The sequence below is a fragment of the Chelon labrosus genome, assembly GCF_963514085.1.
Source record: "Chelon labrosus genome assembly, chromosome: 20".
Taxonomy (NCBI): Eukaryota; Metazoa; Chordata; class Actinopteri; order Mugiliformes; family Mugilidae; genus Chelon; species Chelon labrosus.
The window spans coordinates 12,887,981-12,906,329 of record NC_140353.1 but is presented as its reverse complement, the minus strand read 5'-3'; the positions used below and the strand labels follow the sequence as shown (position 1 = coordinate 12,906,329).

The following is an 18,349-nucleotide window of genomic DNA, read 5'->3' as shown; positions in this document are numbered from 1 at the left end:
GCTGTCATCCGTTTGTACAGGTAGGTTTAGACACACTTAGCTTCTATGTTGACTTTACATATAAGGTATTTATATAAACCTGCACTATGAGGGAAAATAAACAGTTTTAGTTTGTTGTAGTTATGTTACAGAGTGAGAAACAAAAGAACCGCAGTGATGAAGAAGTGGTTAAAAAACTGGTGAGCATCAAACTCATTTTATTTACCTGAAAAAAACAATTGTCTAGGTAAACATTCAGTGCTAACTACTTTCGGCAAATTAATTCAGCACTGAATTGTGTTTTAATTTCAAGTTATGATATTTAGGCCCTGTGGGGACTCTTTGTCTCAACAGTGCTTGGTCAACGGAGTGTCCTATGAGAAAATTGCACAAGAAGGGAGCAACATCAGGTCCCTGGAGATCTTTTTCTCTGGTTTCCCCCGCATGGTCGGCCTCTCCTTCTTCCCAAGGCTCTGCCAGCTAACCATAGTGGACCAGAACATAAAACACATCGAAGGACTTGAGTGCTGTCCTCTGCTCCAGGAGCTCTGGATAGTGCAGTGCCACCTGACGGTAAGGTTGATTTGCTGATAATACACTGAATCATTACAGTTACGCTAGATACAGTTAGTCTTGTGAGCAAAAGCATTGTTTTAATGCAGGAGCCCTCTTTGTAGCATCTAAAAAAATAAATAAATCATGCATGCATGGGTCGTCATTCATGGACCACATTCCACACATTAAGGAAAATAGGGACTTCACTTTGTTGTACATACATTTAACAATAACTTGTGTCTTTATTGCAGGAAATATCTGGACTTCAGAATTGTCTGCAACTGGAGAAACTGTACCTTTATGATAATAAAATCTGTAAAATAAAGAATTTAGAGTTGCAGGTCAACCTAGAGGTTCTGTGGCTCAATAATAACTGTATAACTAAGATACAGGTAGGATATATCTATATAACTATATTTTATACAGTGTATCATATCATTTAATATGATTGCATATTTTTTCATGTAGCACACTCCTGTTTGTATTTGTTATTTTCCCCAAAGGGCTTATCCACACTTCAAAACCTTAAGGAGGTAAACCTTGCTGACAACATGATTGAAAAGATTGGTATGTTTTTAGAAGACTCCGTGTTTTCTGTGCCAGGTTTGATGGAGATTCACTGTGCTGTTTAAAAAAATAATGATAATCAAATAATTTGTAAATTCTTTTAAGGGCAAAGCCTTGATCCCAACGAGAGCCTTCAGAATCTCAATCTGTCCGGAAACAAGATCAGTTCTTTTAAGGTAAGATTAAAAAACCAAAATGTGCTTTTGAAATTCTTTCTGTAGAAAAGTTTTCTTGCTTATTTTGAAAAATCTTAAAGTCCTTGGTTTGACAAAAGGGCATTTCTAAATTCCTGGGTCTCGGCCAGTTCAGATTTTCAATCATTTCTACAATGGGCTGGCTGAACAAGACCTTCATTGAAGTATTGAGTAGGATATTTTCAGGTTTTGCCCTTACAAATTCAATAATATACATTCATAACTGAATCTATTTAAACGAAAAAGAATCTTATTCTTTTGCTGGTTTGTGTTAGTTATACGTGTTAGACATATACAGGAGCTGACAAGCTCATTCAGCACCTTTACACTCATCGAGAGTCATTGTTTTGCTCAAGGTCATTCTGACAAGAAAACACACAAAGTTTTGTGGCTTTAGCTTTGATTGGATTAATACCTCAGATCTTATTCCTGCAGTCCACCTTTTCTCCTAACACAGCTTTGAAGAATTTAATTATTGTCATTCACTGCACGGTGTCCGGTACATTGCAATAACTGTTGGATCAAGGAAGAAGTCTTTGCCCTCTTTGCCATGACAATGTGACATTTCTCTTCAGCTGCTGTGCCGTAAATATAGAGAGGGAAAAAAAGACATAGCAAATTCCAAAAGATGCGTGGTTTATTGTGGCATCTTTCAAATGTTTAGACATCCTTTTCAGCGACAGGGGTTGCAGACAGTTCCTTTAACATTATGTCCCCATATATTTTTCACTTTGTTGCAGATGGTACAATGCATCATATTTTTTTATGCGGCGTCTATTCTGCTACAATCTCTTTAATTAGTAATAATCAGACGGCTGATGGAAATTTAATTTGTTTTTGTGAGAAGAAAATGAATAAAATGTGGACATTTTGTGTGAAGTCTACATCTGCTGTTTGTTAAAAAAATATTGAAATATAATAATACGGTTATTTTTTTTTTTTAAGGCATACCTACAGAAACCTTTCTCCCTGTCTAGTCTTTGTGTTCTCTTGTAACAGGAATTGACCATGCTCGCCCATTTACCCCATTTGAGAGAATTAGCTTTGAAGGAGCCCACGTCCATCCCGAACCCAGTCTGCCTGCTGTGTAACTATGCCACACACGTTCTTTACCACATGCCAGGCCTCCAGCGACTTGACACCTATGACGTCTCCAGCAAGCAAGTCAAGGAAGCAGCTGAGGTACTGCGAGTTCACCAGAGGCTCTGTTAGGCTGCTTAAATTCACAACAATGTTTAGCTTTAAATTAATTTAGGTTTCTTCAGAAAGCTAGAATAAAACAGGCATCATATTTTAGACATACAGATTTTCTCTCTAGTACAGCTTTGCACGTGTGATGTTTTGGGGAATTCTTGAGATGCTCGGTGGCATTAAAATTAGTTAGATTTGAACAATGCCTCTCTTTCTTTATTATTTTATTTGTAAATCTGGAAGGTATATATATGTAAATGAGGAGAAGGGGATATGTGGAAAAATAAGTAAGTAAATAAATACATACAAGATAAATGTAAATAAATACACACAAGACAGTCAAAAAGGATAAAGAAAGAACATTGCTTATTTGTGATGGAATAGTTTAGTAATATGTGATATAAATGGCATAATATGAAAATTTCATTTGTTGTGGTAATAACCATAATGAATGAATACTGGAAGGTAATTGAAGATTTGTGTGGTATGCACACACACATACAATAACTTGTCATTTAGTCATTAGTTGCAATAAAAAATGTTTTCTTTTTTAGTCTGCAGTAATGAAGAAAATGATGTACTACAACATGCGTGTCCGGACTGCTCAGAGGAACCTAGCAGAGACACGGTTCAGTCTGATCGAGAGGAGGAAAACTTTATTACAGTTACCAGAAGAATGTATCCGGACCCTCAGTCATGCCCTCAAATGTGTACGTACAATTTCTGAAAAACAGTCTGAAAAAGCGTTGTAGCAGCTGTAACAAGAATACAGGATAAGATACTAGCACAATGCTGCTCTAGCCGTACATATTTAAAAGAGCTGCTTTCATTCATGTGCATTCCTAGCTCGAACGTGAGCTCACCGTGGGGCCGGTTAGCTGCAAGAAGCCTGCCTGCACATTGGAGGAAGAACCAGCAGAACCACTGCACCTGGAGGAAGGTTTTGCTGAAATACGTGACTCAGCTGCTGACATCAGTCGTGATCCTGCCAAGGATGACAAAATATTCCGAAAGATTGAAAGCCTGAGGGAAAGACTGCAAATATGGTTGCGGAAGCTGGATGAGTTAGTTTGCTTATTTCTCTGAGATATACAAAGGATAGCTTTATGTAATTTAATCCCTTACAGCACAGTTCTCTGCATAAAGCATCTGAGGTGAGCCTCAAATGGGTAAAAATGACATTCCTTCTTTTATATTCAGGATCGAAGCATGGTATGAGCGAGATTTGGCCCAAGCCACAAACAGGATGGAATATACAGTGCAGTTTCTGTTGATGGAGCTAGAAAGTGTTGGAAATATCCGCCTGGAGGAGGGCTGCTCCACAGACCCCTGGTACTCACTTGGTATTTTTAACCATCATGTTAATTCACAGTTACAGGGGGAAAATAAAAACTCCTGTTTATTTGATTTTTCTGATCAACAGGTTTACGTCCTGTTGCGACCTTGTGCTTTCCCGCTTTTCTCCTTCAGACTGCGAGCCTCATGGCACCACTGATATTAAGATCGACAGAGTCATCCGCATCCACAACAGTGCTTTGAGGTTTCGGTTTGAAGACAAACTTCATAGCCTGCTAGCCAACGAAGAGTCCGTTATCTTCTCACAGTAAGTAAAACCAGATTGTAATGAGAAAGGATTAAATGTGTTTTTTTAGCAATACTTGCACATATATGTATGTTAAGTCTTATTATTGTAACAGCTGGTAAAAGGACCTTTCTTAATCAGGAATTACAGACGTCGACTAGAGTATTTATTCTACACAGCTGACCCAGCAAACTGTGGGAAGGAAGAAACTCTGTGCATCCTAGAGGAAGGCTTCAAAACAGCAGAGGAACTAAAGGTGTGTACACTGCTAGAAAGTTAATCCGTCCAAGCAACACTCACCTGCATCACCCAGATTTTATTTATTATTGTAGACAACACAATCTATTCGTAGGATTTTCTTTCTTTTATTGCATTTATACAAATCACGCAGACTTTTTCCTCATTTGAATTAGGCCATGGGAAGAGAGGGTGCTATTCCTTTATCAAACAGCTTAAGTGTGACCGAAAAGCCCAGAATTGAGTATGCACTGCACCATGCCAACCAAGGCGATCACAAGCAAATTACGGATACAATCCCCTTCCGGCACGGTCAGTTAATCTTATTTGTATTATGCTCTTATTTTCTCATTAGCTTTAGCTTTTTTTTGTCTTAATGGTTTAAACGCTAATGCTACTTTGCCTCTAGGCCAGGTTATTGTTTCCAAGGCGTTCATTGGCAACAGCACGCCCATCCGAGATGGACAACCCCTGGACAGGAGCAGCTATCCTACAGTCTACTCTGTGTATCGCAATGTGGACACTAAGCGGAGATCTGCAATGAGTGAAGGTAAAGTGAATTAAAAGTGACAATAAATAATGTTTTAGTTTGTCTGTATTATTCACTATTTCTTCATCTCTTTTTATGTAGAGAGGCCGCGCTCCACTAAAACACATTCTGAGTGCAATCTTCGCCAAAGGCAGTGGTTTGTGTTTGACCATGAGCTCATCCTGCCTGAGTACATCATTTATTTTGAATATATCACTGGGGTAGTTAATACTTTTCATTTATTTCCTCAGTATTGTTTGATCAAATTGATATGTTAAATGGATAAAATGTCAATTTTGGATCAGTCCTCTTAAACAAGTGCTCAACATTGATGACAATCCCTCTCACCGTTAAGCAGATGATACAAAATTGTTCTTTTTTTAACATTCCTGTCTGTGTCACTTCGGTAATCAACCACCACAGAGGGAGGATTGTCTCAATTGTGCTGAGCTGTGATGTGATCAAAACAAAGCATGAACTTTAACCATAGCTCAACCGCTGATTTTTACGTCTCTTTTGTAATTTATTTTAAGCACAGCAAGTAACTAAGTGTCAGCCCACTGGCAATACAGTCTAAACATATTAATGTTCCGTTTCTAGGACAAAGAACAAGCTGCATTACCAAGCCACAGCAGAAGCACAGATACTATTCTTTCCAATGACATTGTTCTGGATAAAGAAGTCCTCAACATGGAACCTGTGCTGAAACCACAGCCCAAACTCTTGAGCTTGGACGATAAAATTCTGCTTAATGTTGCCAGAGCCAATGTCCTCAGTCAGATCACTGTAAGTCTTTTTAAATAAGAGTTTGAAACTGAAGTTGTTTCATATGCTTAGAGTGAGCCACCAGTGATGTATTGACTCTCCAGGTGCTTAATCTTCATGGAAACAGCCTGAGCAAAGTGAAGGAGATTTCCAGCCTCACGTCTCTGAGACATCTTACCATCAGCTTCAATGAGTTCACGCGTCTTGATGACATTTCTCGCATGGTAAAAATGAAAATAGAAAATTATATTTTTGAGCTTAAACTAACCAGTGGATTTAAAGTCACAATAAAGAAAGATTTTAAGAATACATTGACACTGTAGTGGATGGACTGGATGGCTAAATAGCATAAAGTGGAATCATTTAACATATATACTCTCTTCCCCATATTTAAGCCCAACCTTGAGTTTTTGGATGCTAGCTTCAACCACCTAGTAACTCTAGAAGGCATGCGGGGATTGGGACAACTCAAACAGCTCGATGTCCGCTGGAACAGGCTGTCCAAGGCCAGAGAGGATACAGCTGTGCTGAGGAAACACACACCTGCTCTGCTGAAACTGGACACCCGATACAATCCCTGGAACAAGGTGTGTGTCAGAATTTGATGTAAATCAAAACATTAACAGGATGAACCTCAATAATAAAAGCTGCATTTTCAGCATATACATAGAGGACAAGCTACAATGTACAGTGAGTGGCATCACATGTAAGAATGTGTTTTCCTCCTTCCAGCCAGAGGCAGTCAGAATGACCATGCTAGGCCACCTCATGACTCTCACACACCTGGACAATGTGCTGGTAACAGAGGAGGAGGCTACTGAAGCTGTTCAGATGGCTTCCAGTTCCAAAATTGACCAGGTTAAGATTTTGTAAACATTTTTGCTTATAAAATCTGCTTTATATTTTTTATATCGTGAGGTTGCTTTGTGTGAAAAGACATTTTTAGATAATCAAATTAATGTGGACTGATTAAAATAAGTTGTTACATGGAGTAGATACGAATATCTATATTTTAGAATGTGCTGTAATTCAATCAGACTTATTGACACCGTTCGCAGGCATCTCTCCTGGTGCACTCTCGTACCAACAGCGACCGTCCTCGCAGTCTCAGTCTCCTGTCAACAGCCCAGCTCCTGTGTCGTTTGAGCCCGGCACCCTGGGGCCTCGGTATAGAACTGGAGCCAGACTGGACTGAAAAGGTGAGCTGCAGCGTGTGAGGCTTCTCAGTTAACGAAGATGCATTTGTAAAAAAATGTCAGAAAAATACCAAACACTGATGAGGCTCCATGATGTTGACACTGTGGCAGTTGTAATTTAAAGTGTAACATGTAATCTTTAAGTAATTTGTACATTCTTTAATGTGTTTGTGGCAATAACATTTTGAACAGATCACCACCCTGAACCTTGACAACCAGAAAATTTCAAAGCTGATCAATTTGAATAAGCTGGTGAACCTGCGCTGGGCTTCTTTTAATGATAACAACATTTCTAAAGTGGAGGGCCTTGACGGCTGCCCGAAGCTTGAAGAGCTTTCTCTAAACAACAACAACATCAGTACGCTCAATGGTCAGTCACACTCTTAACATGACCAGAAAGAATTACAATACCAACATACACCAAAAATATAATTGTTTCTTATAACCCTTATTATTATTTATGTGTTTTTCCTCCCTGTTTCTTCAGGCTTAACAAGACTGCATTGCCTAAATAAACTGAGTGTAGATGGGAATCAGCTGTCCAGTCTGGACGCCACAGCCCTAGATAAGCTGCCTAACTTGTCCTTTCTGTCAGTGGAGAACAATTGCATCACTTCCTTGCATGGCATCCAGAGGGTCCGCTCTCTCCTTGAACTCTACATCGGTGGCAACAAGATTTCTACATCGAGAGACATCTACTATCTGAAAGTGAGAATCTGATCAACACTTTCCGGAATCCGAACCAAAATAAGGATGGCAGGTTTCTATGATTGCCGTTGTGTTGTCAGATCTCATACTGTATGTACATTTTTCCTTTCAGGGATTGGCAAACCTCATCATTCTGGATCTCTATGGGAATCCATTAGTGGAGAAACTGGAAAACTATCGGATATATGTAGTGTTCCATCTCCCCTCACTTAAAGCTCTGGATGGAATTGCAGTCGTATGTGGCAAAAAATAGCAACCAACAGAGCTTCTCTGATATTGCAGTGGTTGAATCCAATGTTTTCTGTTGTTTGTTGTTTGTTTTCTAGGAATTGAGTGAGTGTGAGAGTGCAAAAAGTATGTTTAAAGGAAGGCTAACCACTGACACAGTGTCAGAGAAGCTGGGCCATTCGGAGTACTCAGAAATCACCTACCTAACCCTGCAGTCCTGCTCCATTCGGTAATAACCTGTCTCTAAAGGCAAATAAAGCAATGACATTACAAAAATTAGCATTAGACAGTGATTTACAGTCATGATAAGCAGGGTGCTGGAAAAAAAAAAATAAAAAGCTTTTTCTTCCTACAGGATGGTTGACCTGTCTCCAGCAGACCTCTTCTGTAATCTGCGCAGTGTCAACTTAGACCACAACAACCTCACCTCCTTCTCAGGCCTTATCTACCTGCCCAACATCAAAGTACAAATCACTGTCACATGTCGATAAGCTGGCTTTAAATATACCCGAGCCACGGACCGATCAATTATTTACACCGTCTTCTCTGCAGGCTCTGTGTCTGAACTACAACCACATTGAATCCATTCTGCCCAGGCAGAAGACTCATCAGACAAACAGGCAGATTCTGTACAGCAAAGTCCACTCCAGTGGCTATGGCCAGCAAAGCCATTCAAAAACCAATAGGTAGGATTGTACAGTTTTATTTCACATAAAACGTTGCCATTTTGCACTGTTGCAAAGTAATTTTATAACCATTAGGGGGCAGCACTGACCAGCCAATGATGAGCTGCCTCTTAGTATTTACAGTGTGTCAAATCTTGAGGTAGCTAAGAAACCTTAATGAATTTAGCTCTAAGCATATTTACAGGAAATTGATGTGATTTAAATTAAAATGGTCAGTATAATTTATACAATCACAAAATTACACAGAACATTTAAATGTTTCTGGATAGTACAATGTATTTCAAGGATAACATAATTTTTTAATGACCTATTTCTTGGGTGAAACCAGTACAGAAGCCAGTGCTGTGACAGGCGTCTTTTTCTTTGTCCGGCCAGTGATTGCCTTGAGGTGGTCCGCACCTGTGAGGTCTGACCAGTTAAATGTGTCAGCGGGAGGGAGAATGAGATGTTCGTTTAACCACAGAGGCTTCAAACTGTCTTTCTGTGGCTGTGTTTAAGGGATACTGGGCCCACTGGCAGCCTGGAGCCACTGATGGGAAGCCTTGAGGTGCTTCATTTGAGTCACAATGGCATCTCCAATATGGCCAATCTGCAGCTCAGCAGGCTCACCAATCTTAAAGCACTCTTCCTTCAAGGTATGTATAGTTGGTGTACCACCCCGCCGATTGAAAGTGCAGTGTATAGAGCCTGTGAAAAGGCAAGCACCGAGAGAAAAGTCTCCCATAGACCTAAGGCCAGGTGGGTGATGAGACTTGAAGAAAAGAATGACTGACTTTCTTTTCAAGAGCTTTTGATTGGGTTATGCTTTGTCAGGGCGATTCGTTCCAAAAAGCCAACCTCACTTTTCTTTCTTCCTTTGCCTTAGAAACCTCTGGAAGATGTCTGTAATTTCAGTGCTTGTTACACCGGGGGCAAATAAGAAATACCACACAAGTGTTTATATAGCCTTGAAAGGCTGCCTTTTATGCTGTTTAGGGTGTGCAATTTGCTCTTTATTTTGTTTACACAAAAATGTGGCCGTTGTTTGAGATGTGTTTCCATCATGTTTAAGGTTTGTCTCTCTGCAGGCAATGAGATCAGCCATGTGGAGGGCTTGGAAGGTCTTCATCATCTTAGAGAGCTCGTTTTAGACAGAAACCGGATTAAAGTTCTGGCCAAGAACTCTTTTTCGGCCCAGACCGTTCTGCTAGAACTTCACCTTGCAGAGAACCGAATCCGTGAACTGAGCCATCTGGATCCTCTGATTGAGCTCCGCAAGCTCTTCCTCAGCATGAACAAGCTGCAGGTATTGTTCAGTGGCAGTAGTCTCCTCACATGGTGGATTTTTTTGTGTTTTTTTTTTTAAAAGCTTATATTCAGTTTTTTAATGAAACGGCATATTCAATTTAACTGCCTGAATGAATCACTGCACATTGATTTCCTGAGGTCATCACCGAGGTCACAGTCATCTTTTGTACAGTTTTTGATTTACCACCAACTTTTACTGATTGGTTCATATGTGTCAGATGTTTAAGAATGTATTTTATTCAGCGTGTGGCAGTATTACTTTTCCCTGCATTTGCAAAGTAAGACATGAAGTATAGTAATCATGAGCCATTACCACCCACTGTGGCATGCAAGGGGTAGCATTAAGGAGAATCAAGTTTGATTGAAGGTCAGGACCGTGTGTATGAAGAAAGAGGGGAACAATCAGGATAACGTGTAATCAGCTTCTCAGTCTGCATCTCCTCACCCAGGGCAAGTGATTTGCACTTTTGTTGCCGGTTCCTTCTTTCCCTGCACTTCCTTAATGTTTTCACGCATTCAATTAAGACATAAAATACAGCAATCATCCCAGAGCATCAGTCCTCACAGTGGGGGCGTCTTTGAATCACAGCCAAGACCGAGCATAAAGCTGGGAATGAGAGAAAACACCCCCGTGCCCTGTTGCGTGCCCAAACTCTCTCATGAGATTAATGAAGGCTCACACATGTAATCTCTCCATCAGCTGCTTCCATCCTCCCTACACCAAAATTATGAAAGGTTCAGCCCTGATGCATATGTCTCCATTATCAACACACACTAGGCTACTACCAATGGGAAAGAATAGTTAAATGAGGGGGCAATGAATGCAAAATAATTGAATAAGATCTTTCTTTCTCTACTTTTTGTAGGACATTACAGAGCTTGACAAATTAGAAGTTCTTCCCTCACTGATGGAGCTCTCTGTTGTTGGCAATCCTGTGAGTATTACTCGGTTTCATGAGCAGTTTGTCCAATAAACCAAATCATGTGTTGTGAGCGGGTCAAGAATATAATCCATGTTTTGTACTATTATACGTTTTTACAGTGATGTGAATCCACCTCTTTCTTCACAAATTACCCATAACATTATGACTGATTACGATTACTTTATTATCATGGCACCTGTCAGCGGGGGGATTCATGAAAAGCCATTTATGAAAATATATTTGGCAGCAAGTGGCATTTTGTGAGGCAGGGACAGGGCCAACAGACGAGCAACTGTAACTCAAACTGGTGACAAAGCTCATACTGGCTCTGAATGAAAGGTGTAAGAACACACAGGGCGTCACAGTTGGTTGCATATGAGGCTGTGTAGCCGCAGATCCATCAGGGTGCCATTGCTGACCCTTCCTCTGCCGAGAGTGACTACCATTGCCATGTGAGCATCAAAACTGGAACCACAGAGCAGTGGAAGAAGGTGGCCTGGTCTGATGATTCGTGTTTTGTTTTTTTTCCCCCTCATGTGGATGGCTGGGTATGTGCTTTCACTTACCTGGGGAACATATGGCACCAGGACGCACTATGGGAAGATGGGAAGATGGCAAGCCAGCAGAGGCAGTGTTATCCTGCCATTCATGTGAATGTAACTGTGACACATACGTACCACCTATCTAAGCACTGATGTGGACAATGTACACCCTTTCATGGAAGCGGTGTTCCCTTATGGCAGTGGCCTTCTTCACCAAGATAATGCAGCCCTGTCCCAAACCAAAAATGGTTTGAGGAGGACTGCCTCCATTTTGGTGACTTGGCCTCCAAATTCTCTAGATCTCCATCTAATTTAGCATCTGTGGCATGAGTTGGACAAAGAAGTTCGATCCATGGAGGCTACACTTCGAAGCTTGTAGGACTTTACCGATCTGCTTCTAACGTCTTCAGAAGTCTAGTTAAGTCCATGCTTTGATGGGTCAGGGCAGATTTTGTGGCAAAAATAGGACCCAGAGTACATAATATTAGGCAGGTCATAACGTTATGATTGATCGGTGTGAATTTACAAGCTGTCAGCCGATCACTTTGAGCTCTTTCTCTCACAAACAAATGATCAAAACCACGCTTACAGGCTCATTTTCTCACTGTCACGATCCGAACCAAAACCCCAGTTTGTAACTTTGTGCTTCCAAATTAAGTGATTACATGATGGGCCGTCTGTTGTGCTTCAAACTGGCTGGCATCGGACACAAATTCGTTGACCAAATGGCAGGGTGCTATTGACCTTGTTACATCACCCATCTGGAGCTCATGGATCAGGCCTAAGCAGAGCCTGCAGCCCAGGGCCTCTCTAAAGTCCATAGGGTAATGCTCAGCTGTGGTAGCCTCTATTCTGCTCGACCCCATCCCCCTTCTCTTCCCATAGGGAGGGGATAATCCTGCCAAGGGGTAGAAGCCAACAGCCACCCAGGAGACAATACCTCCTGCTGTTGACGGCATGAGATAGCTCCTTCACCCATGTTCCCTAGCCAAAGTGTGTCTCCTCCTCTCCACTGGATGTCCATGGGCACGCACTCACAATTTAATCACAGCAGTAGAGTCCTGCAGGAATATGCAGTTATGTGACTGGACAGGCTTGGTTTATACCCTGGCCAGAGGATGCCCTCAGCTGGGAAGGGATGTATCTGCTGCTGTCAGCTGGGTCACTGGAATAGCTACTGGGAACATGACAAGTACACTTGGACCCACATAGCATCATATTTATCCCAAATATCTCAAGGCAGACTTCAGGCTCCAATGTTAAAATATTAGTTAGGGACAGGGTGGTTTATGACCAGACTGTTTTATCAAACAGGTCCTACTTTGTCTTTTCAGGTAGCGAGAAATTCTCTCCACAGACCAGCTGTAGTTCTCCGCCTGTCCCAGTTGCAGGTCCTAGATGGAGTGATGGTCACTCTGGAGGAAAGGACGAGGGCTGAACTCCTGTGTGCTGATCCATCTGTGAGACCCGTACACATCATACACACTGAGACTCAAATATATTTGCAGAACACCCAGGGTTAAACAGTATCGCTTTTTAACTTGAGGGAGAAAGATAATTTCATTTTTTTTTAAGACAGCAGCACATTTCAACTTGACTTCTTTTGGACCATCAAAAAGAACAAAGGAAGCCTTCAGTATTTCCCTTTGTCTGAGAGTGATGAAGGATGGATTCGCTTTTGTAAAATCCTGGCAGCACACACACACACTAGGGGTTGAACGACTTCGGATTTTTTAAAGTTGACTAATATGTGGTGAAAGAAGCTTGAACACGGGCTACTGTCGGCTTTAGCCCAGTCAACATCATAAATACTGTCAGTCTGACACTTCTAATATGTGCTCCTGCTCGGCAAAAAAAATCAAAGACAAAAAAAACACGCTCTACAACCACAGTAACAATGTCAACTAGAAAAACACAACGTTACTGCACTTGAAAACATGCGCTTATCAATACTGTGCGCTGCAGATATGTATAGCCTATATAAGTCGGCACCGTCAGTGGCATTTAATAGTACTTCACAGCATGTTGTAAGACAGAAAAATGTAGCCAGGATTTTAAAAAAGCGATATATCTCTGAAGCCCTTTCCATGAATAGCAGCTAAAGATCTAATATCTTTAGACAAACTGATGATTTGTACCCTCCTTCTCTTTGTTAGCACAGGATGTTTAGTGAAGTTGTTAACTGACTGCTGTTGAGAGGATTTGGACCGTTCCTCTGCTAGTGTTAGCTGATGCCTTTTCAGATGGGTTTGTAATGCAGTAGCATATTTGTTGTAAGTCAGAACTCAATTACATATTCTGCATGTCACGGTAGAATGGGCTCCATCTTTAGTATTTCCACACACTTGATGAACCGCTGCTAGTTTGCTGCAATGACCCACTGAGCTCCTCACATGTACACAGCAGTGCTGGCACAGCTGTAAAGTCAACTAGTCGACTAGTCGGTACAACCCCTAACACACATACCGCACATATCAAAAACAAAAAAGGTTTTATGTGAGGTTAGTGCGCAGGAAAAAAAAAATCTGCCATGCTTGTGCACTCCTACTACACACACTCCTCCTGCATTTCAGTCATGACTTAATTGCAAATGAACAAAGACATTGTTTATACAAAATCCCATAATGGGCCTTATCGTGTCAAATGTAGTCCAACTGAAAGAACCACAATGACAACAACCAAACCACAGCCACCAAAAAAAAAAAAAATAAAAAAGGGCAAAGCCGGGATCAAATTCTGTCAGTCCGACTGATTTAATGTTCATGTAATGAGAGACCAGGGCAGTAATTCTCCTGCAGCTCTGAATTAAAAGCAGTCTAAGCCTGCTGGCATCATCCTGCTGATTAGATGAAATGTGCCTGCCTGATAATGCACCAGTGGATTTACCCCCTATTAGCCAGGTCAATGCGACCCCCTCTGCTTGTTAATCGGCGATATGGAAATGACTGAGATTCTGGGCTTTCTCATTAAAAACATAAACACTAACCTCCTCCCGTTGACTTTCAGAAATTCTATCTCAGCCGTCCGCCTCGCTCAAGAGGTCTGAATGCTTTTGCTTGAATTTGCACATTGTTATTGATGAGCAGTAATTACTGTTCCCCTATAAGACGTTTATGTATGTGGAACAACAAGCAATCTATTCAGCAATCCCCTGCCAAGTGAGTGGGTGGAGCGGACGCATTAGCATCGACTGCAGTAGCTATAGGAATGCACAGAAAAAAATCAGAGGTAGGATGGATATGTTATTGAGGTCAGCGACATTCAGTTGACCTCGGAGGCACTTAAGAGGTCATTTTTACACATTATGTGAACATTTGCTCTCGTCTTGGAAATTATGCCGATCTGTCTTAGGAGCTGAATTTAATATTTTGTCTTCAAGTCATGTTCTCAGCATCCAGGAGGTTCCCATTCTACCACTGAAATTAATCTGCCTGGCCTGCTGCCCCTCATGCCCCACAACACAACTCTACGAGGAATGAGTATAGGCGGAGGACTGCAGAATATGCACGTGCATGATACGGGCATGATGAATAATGAGGACAAGGACCACTACACATACAAATGTGAGTGTAACATACAGAAGTTGTATGATGAAAATTCTTTTGAGTGACCTGTACAGCTTGATATATAGTGAAGAATTGTGTTCCTGACCTCGTGCTAATCTTTAACTCAGACAAGAAGAATAAGCACAGTAATGTTGGACAAAACGGCAACCGAAGAATAGGAAGCAACCTGCCGACGACTGGTCTCCTGTCTGATGGGAACAGAGGCATCATTATGTATCCCAAACAGGAGCAAGACAACAGGTTGGTAAAGATGTAATTAGATATAATTATGTATCTTTCAACTGTAAAATTATAGTATAAAAAATGCAAGTCTTTAACATGTGTGTACTTATCATATTCCAGATTCCCAAATGGTGGTAGACCTCCACCCATGTAGCAGCCAGAAGAGGTGGAGCATTCAGCCAACGGTGCACAAGGAGTACCCATGTGGCAGCCATGGAGGTGGTGTACTGACACTAATATATATATCCTAGTTGCCTTAATGCTGATCATCTGCTCATTTTACTTTTTTTAGATGTGACAATAAGAATTTTTAAATGTATGCAGATGTAACAAATTACTACGAAAATGTTGCTCTTGAATAAAGCAGCAAAACTGCCTTTTACGTAGAGAAAATTAGGCTACTTGCAGGGGACATGTAGTTCATTCCTTTCAAATCATTTACTGTATAATAACTTCATTTTTGATCCACATATGTGGATCACTAACCATGGTAATCTGTGGATGAGAGGTTTAGGTGTCATTTCGACTGCTATCCCGTCCTTTGCCCAAACCGAGTGAAAAAACACCCACAGATGTGAAGGCGCGTGAGGCTGGCATGCTCGCGTCCATCGGGTCAAATGCACCCCCAACAAGTGGATAATCCAGCTTTAGCACACCTCTCTGTGGACAATAATCTGCAGTCACTCAGATAAAGATGTAATCTTGAATAAGGTCCAAATGGATTTTAGAGATTGTCAGTTTCATCATGTTAGCCTCTTTTCAAAAACCCCACGCTGCAGTTTCATCTCTAACAGGCAACTCTGGTGTGTTGCAACTGGAAATGAACCTACTCTGCCTGATATTTATCATGTTAGTTCTGCTGGACATTAGACTATAAGCCTTCCTGTTTTACTGTTGGTTTAATCTAGTAGCCCTGTAGTTAAAAAAACCCCATCAGTCTGAATACAGAAGATATGCTGTAATTATTACGTGCTGTAACAGAGACCTGTAAACTGAAAATTGTAAAGTTAAAACATTTACATATCAAAAATATGCATGACAGGACACCCATTATCGTATGACCATGAATATTTTCATGCTGAGAATCTGTTTTCACATTCACTGTGCAGACATCTCTTGTAGCTTACGTTGTTTTCATTTACTTTTTCACATCTGTAGAAAATGCAGAATTGAGTCTAGAGCCAGTTTGGAGAAAAGTGTGCTCCTTGTCCAAAACCGTTAATGAAACATTAACAGCATCAACGGCAAATACTGCAGCCGTTCACCAAGGAATATCGCACAATATTAGCTGCAGTGTTTATGCACCTTTAAAATGACCACTAGGTGTCCTTACAGCTCCATTAACAACACTAATCAATCCTCTGTGAATTTTCCTCTTGCCTTGTAGGTACTCATTTATCAGTTGAATGGGGGGGATATGTGTACACTAGTTTTGTATCTCCTGCTTGTGCAGACTTTGCTGAACCTCGGAGGCAACAGCCAGCTCCACAAGGCAAAAGTGAAAAGCTCAAACAAGCTCCTCTAATGCATGTACTTAACTTCACTTAATTTGTGTTAATTCCCAGCATTAAGCAGGGCTAATGACTGCGCAAGTGAGTGCACTGTCATTACCTTGCTCTGGCTGACATCAAATGGCAGCTGATGGACTCAGACTTATAAAAAAAAAACACACACACACAGATTTGGAGGGGCTCAGTGTGAGTGCTCTAATGCATTAGGTATTGCAGAGGATAATTACACCATTTATATTTGTGTACAGTATGTGCAGTATGGATGTTATAAATATTTTTAATTCAGCTGTATGGTGAGCAGGTTTGTAGTGAACATACCACTTCACACAGTATGGCTCAGATCTGCATATCTGTCAGTATTTCTAACATTAAAATGACATTAGCATAAAAATTGTGAATAATTCATCACTTCTGAGTGAACCCAGATGCACTGCTCTCCTCTCCCTCTCCCCGCTCCTCCATGTGAGCAGACCACATGGTTTGTTGCTGGTTTAATGGGATGGAATGTGACAGGTTATGTTTTCATCTGCCTGATATGGAGCCCGGCTTGGGAGGGAGGGGGAGGGAGGGAGAAGGAGAGGAAGGGAGAGAAAGGGAGACCGGGAGAGAGACCAAGAGAGAGACAGAGGGGCAAGTGAGTTGGTCTCTAGTTGTAATCTGGATTCATAATGAGACATGTTTGTGCTTGTTGTGAATCAGTTATAGATGATGCCCCCCGCCCCCCCGAATCCCCGCCACACACACACACACACACATAGAAGAACACATGCTCTGTATGGGGCCATTACTGCTGGTCCACTAACTCCCTGTATTTGCTGTGTCTGTGCATTCAGAGCACCATTAGTCCAAGACTCTGTGAATAATTGCTGAATGGAGCATGTTTTCACTGCTATCTACTCAGGTTCCAGTGAAGTTAGAGAGGTGACGACATTGATTGATGTTTGATGCCGAAGGTAACGCTGCATATTGTGCAATGCTCATCGAAGCATTATGCACTGCATGTGTAACGGATGAACAACATTACACTCCACATGCATTACACATTTACCAGCTTGTATTAACTTAAGAAGTGCCTTGATAGAGGCGACGATTTCATCAACATCATCACTTGAGGTGAAATTGCTGTTGTAAAAATGAACTGTTTGAACTGCGAGCCATCAACAAAATACAAATTATTTTGTTTTCAAAAGGTACATATTGCTCCCCAAGTTCATTTTTCATCCTCGCAAACACATCCTCTTTCATGCCATATTGCCTCTCTTGAAATCGGTCATTGAGTTATTGCTGTCACTTGTCATTTTCCTGTAATTTGTTTCCTGTGGAATAAAGAGTGAACACAGAGAGAGAGCGAGAAAACACAGATAAAAGAATGGAGTGACAATTAGAATGGAAAGGAAAATGCTTTTATTTTGTGTGGACATTTTGAATGAGAGCACGCCTCGCAGAGGCATTAAATCTTAACTGCTATTCATTTCTGGACTTGCGTGTCATTCATCACATTATTGAACTTGTGTGTCATTTATCACATTATTTCAATCACACAAAGCGCAGTGCTCAGCTGAAATGGCAAAAACAAGTTAAGAGAACAATCGAACAACAGACAAATACCCAATTTTCTCGTAAATATAACAGGAATCAATTTTCAGAGCTTCGTCTGATGGTCTGCTTTTGGGCAATTTGCTATCTGCTTTTTATATTTCATGGTATTTGCATTGTGCCTCTTCTTTAATGACTGAAGTCTTAATTCAAGTCGACAGTCTACACCAGGCGACCAGCGGTAACAATAATGGAGCAATGTTTTTGAATAAGTGGTGCAATGGGAGGATTACAGGGTGCAGTTCATGTTGTTGTGAATGACAGGCTCTTCTGTTATGGTTTATT

At 41.1% G+C, this 18,349-nt stretch overlaps 1 protein-coding gene across 1 annotated transcript; it reads left to right on the top strand.

The window, feature by feature from the left end:
• Positions 1 to 122: 122 nt before the first annotated feature.
• On the top strand, positions 123 to 15,008 carry lrrc9 (leucine rich repeat containing 9; the record flags this gene model as incomplete). The annotated part of the gene is made up of 30 exons (XM_084568894.1): positions 123 to 179; positions 334 to 552; positions 786 to 926; positions 1,038 to 1,101; positions 1,207 to 1,277; positions 2,295 to 2,477; positions 3,041 to 3,196; positions 3,333 to 3,550; positions 3,687 to 3,818; positions 3,910 to 4,089; positions 4,210 to 4,324; positions 4,482 to 4,617; positions 4,715 to 4,855; positions 4,937 to 5,055; positions 5,435 to 5,620; positions 5,704 to 5,823; positions 5,995 to 6,186; positions 6,332 to 6,457; positions 6,658 to 6,798; positions 6,988 to 7,165; positions 7,283 to 7,503; positions 7,616 to 7,738; positions 7,830 to 7,960; positions 8,087 to 8,195; positions 8,284 to 8,417; positions 8,916 to 9,052; positions 9,485 to 9,702; positions 10,571 to 10,639; positions 12,504 to 12,629; positions 14,561 to 15,008. The coding sequence occupies 30 exons, from the start codon at positions 123 to 125 to the stop codon at positions 14,777 to 14,779; spliced, it is 4,362 nt and encodes a 1,453-aa protein (XP_084425020.1). The 3' UTR covers positions 14,780 to 15,008.
• Between the last annotated feature and the right edge of the window lie 3,341 nt (positions 15,009 to 18,349).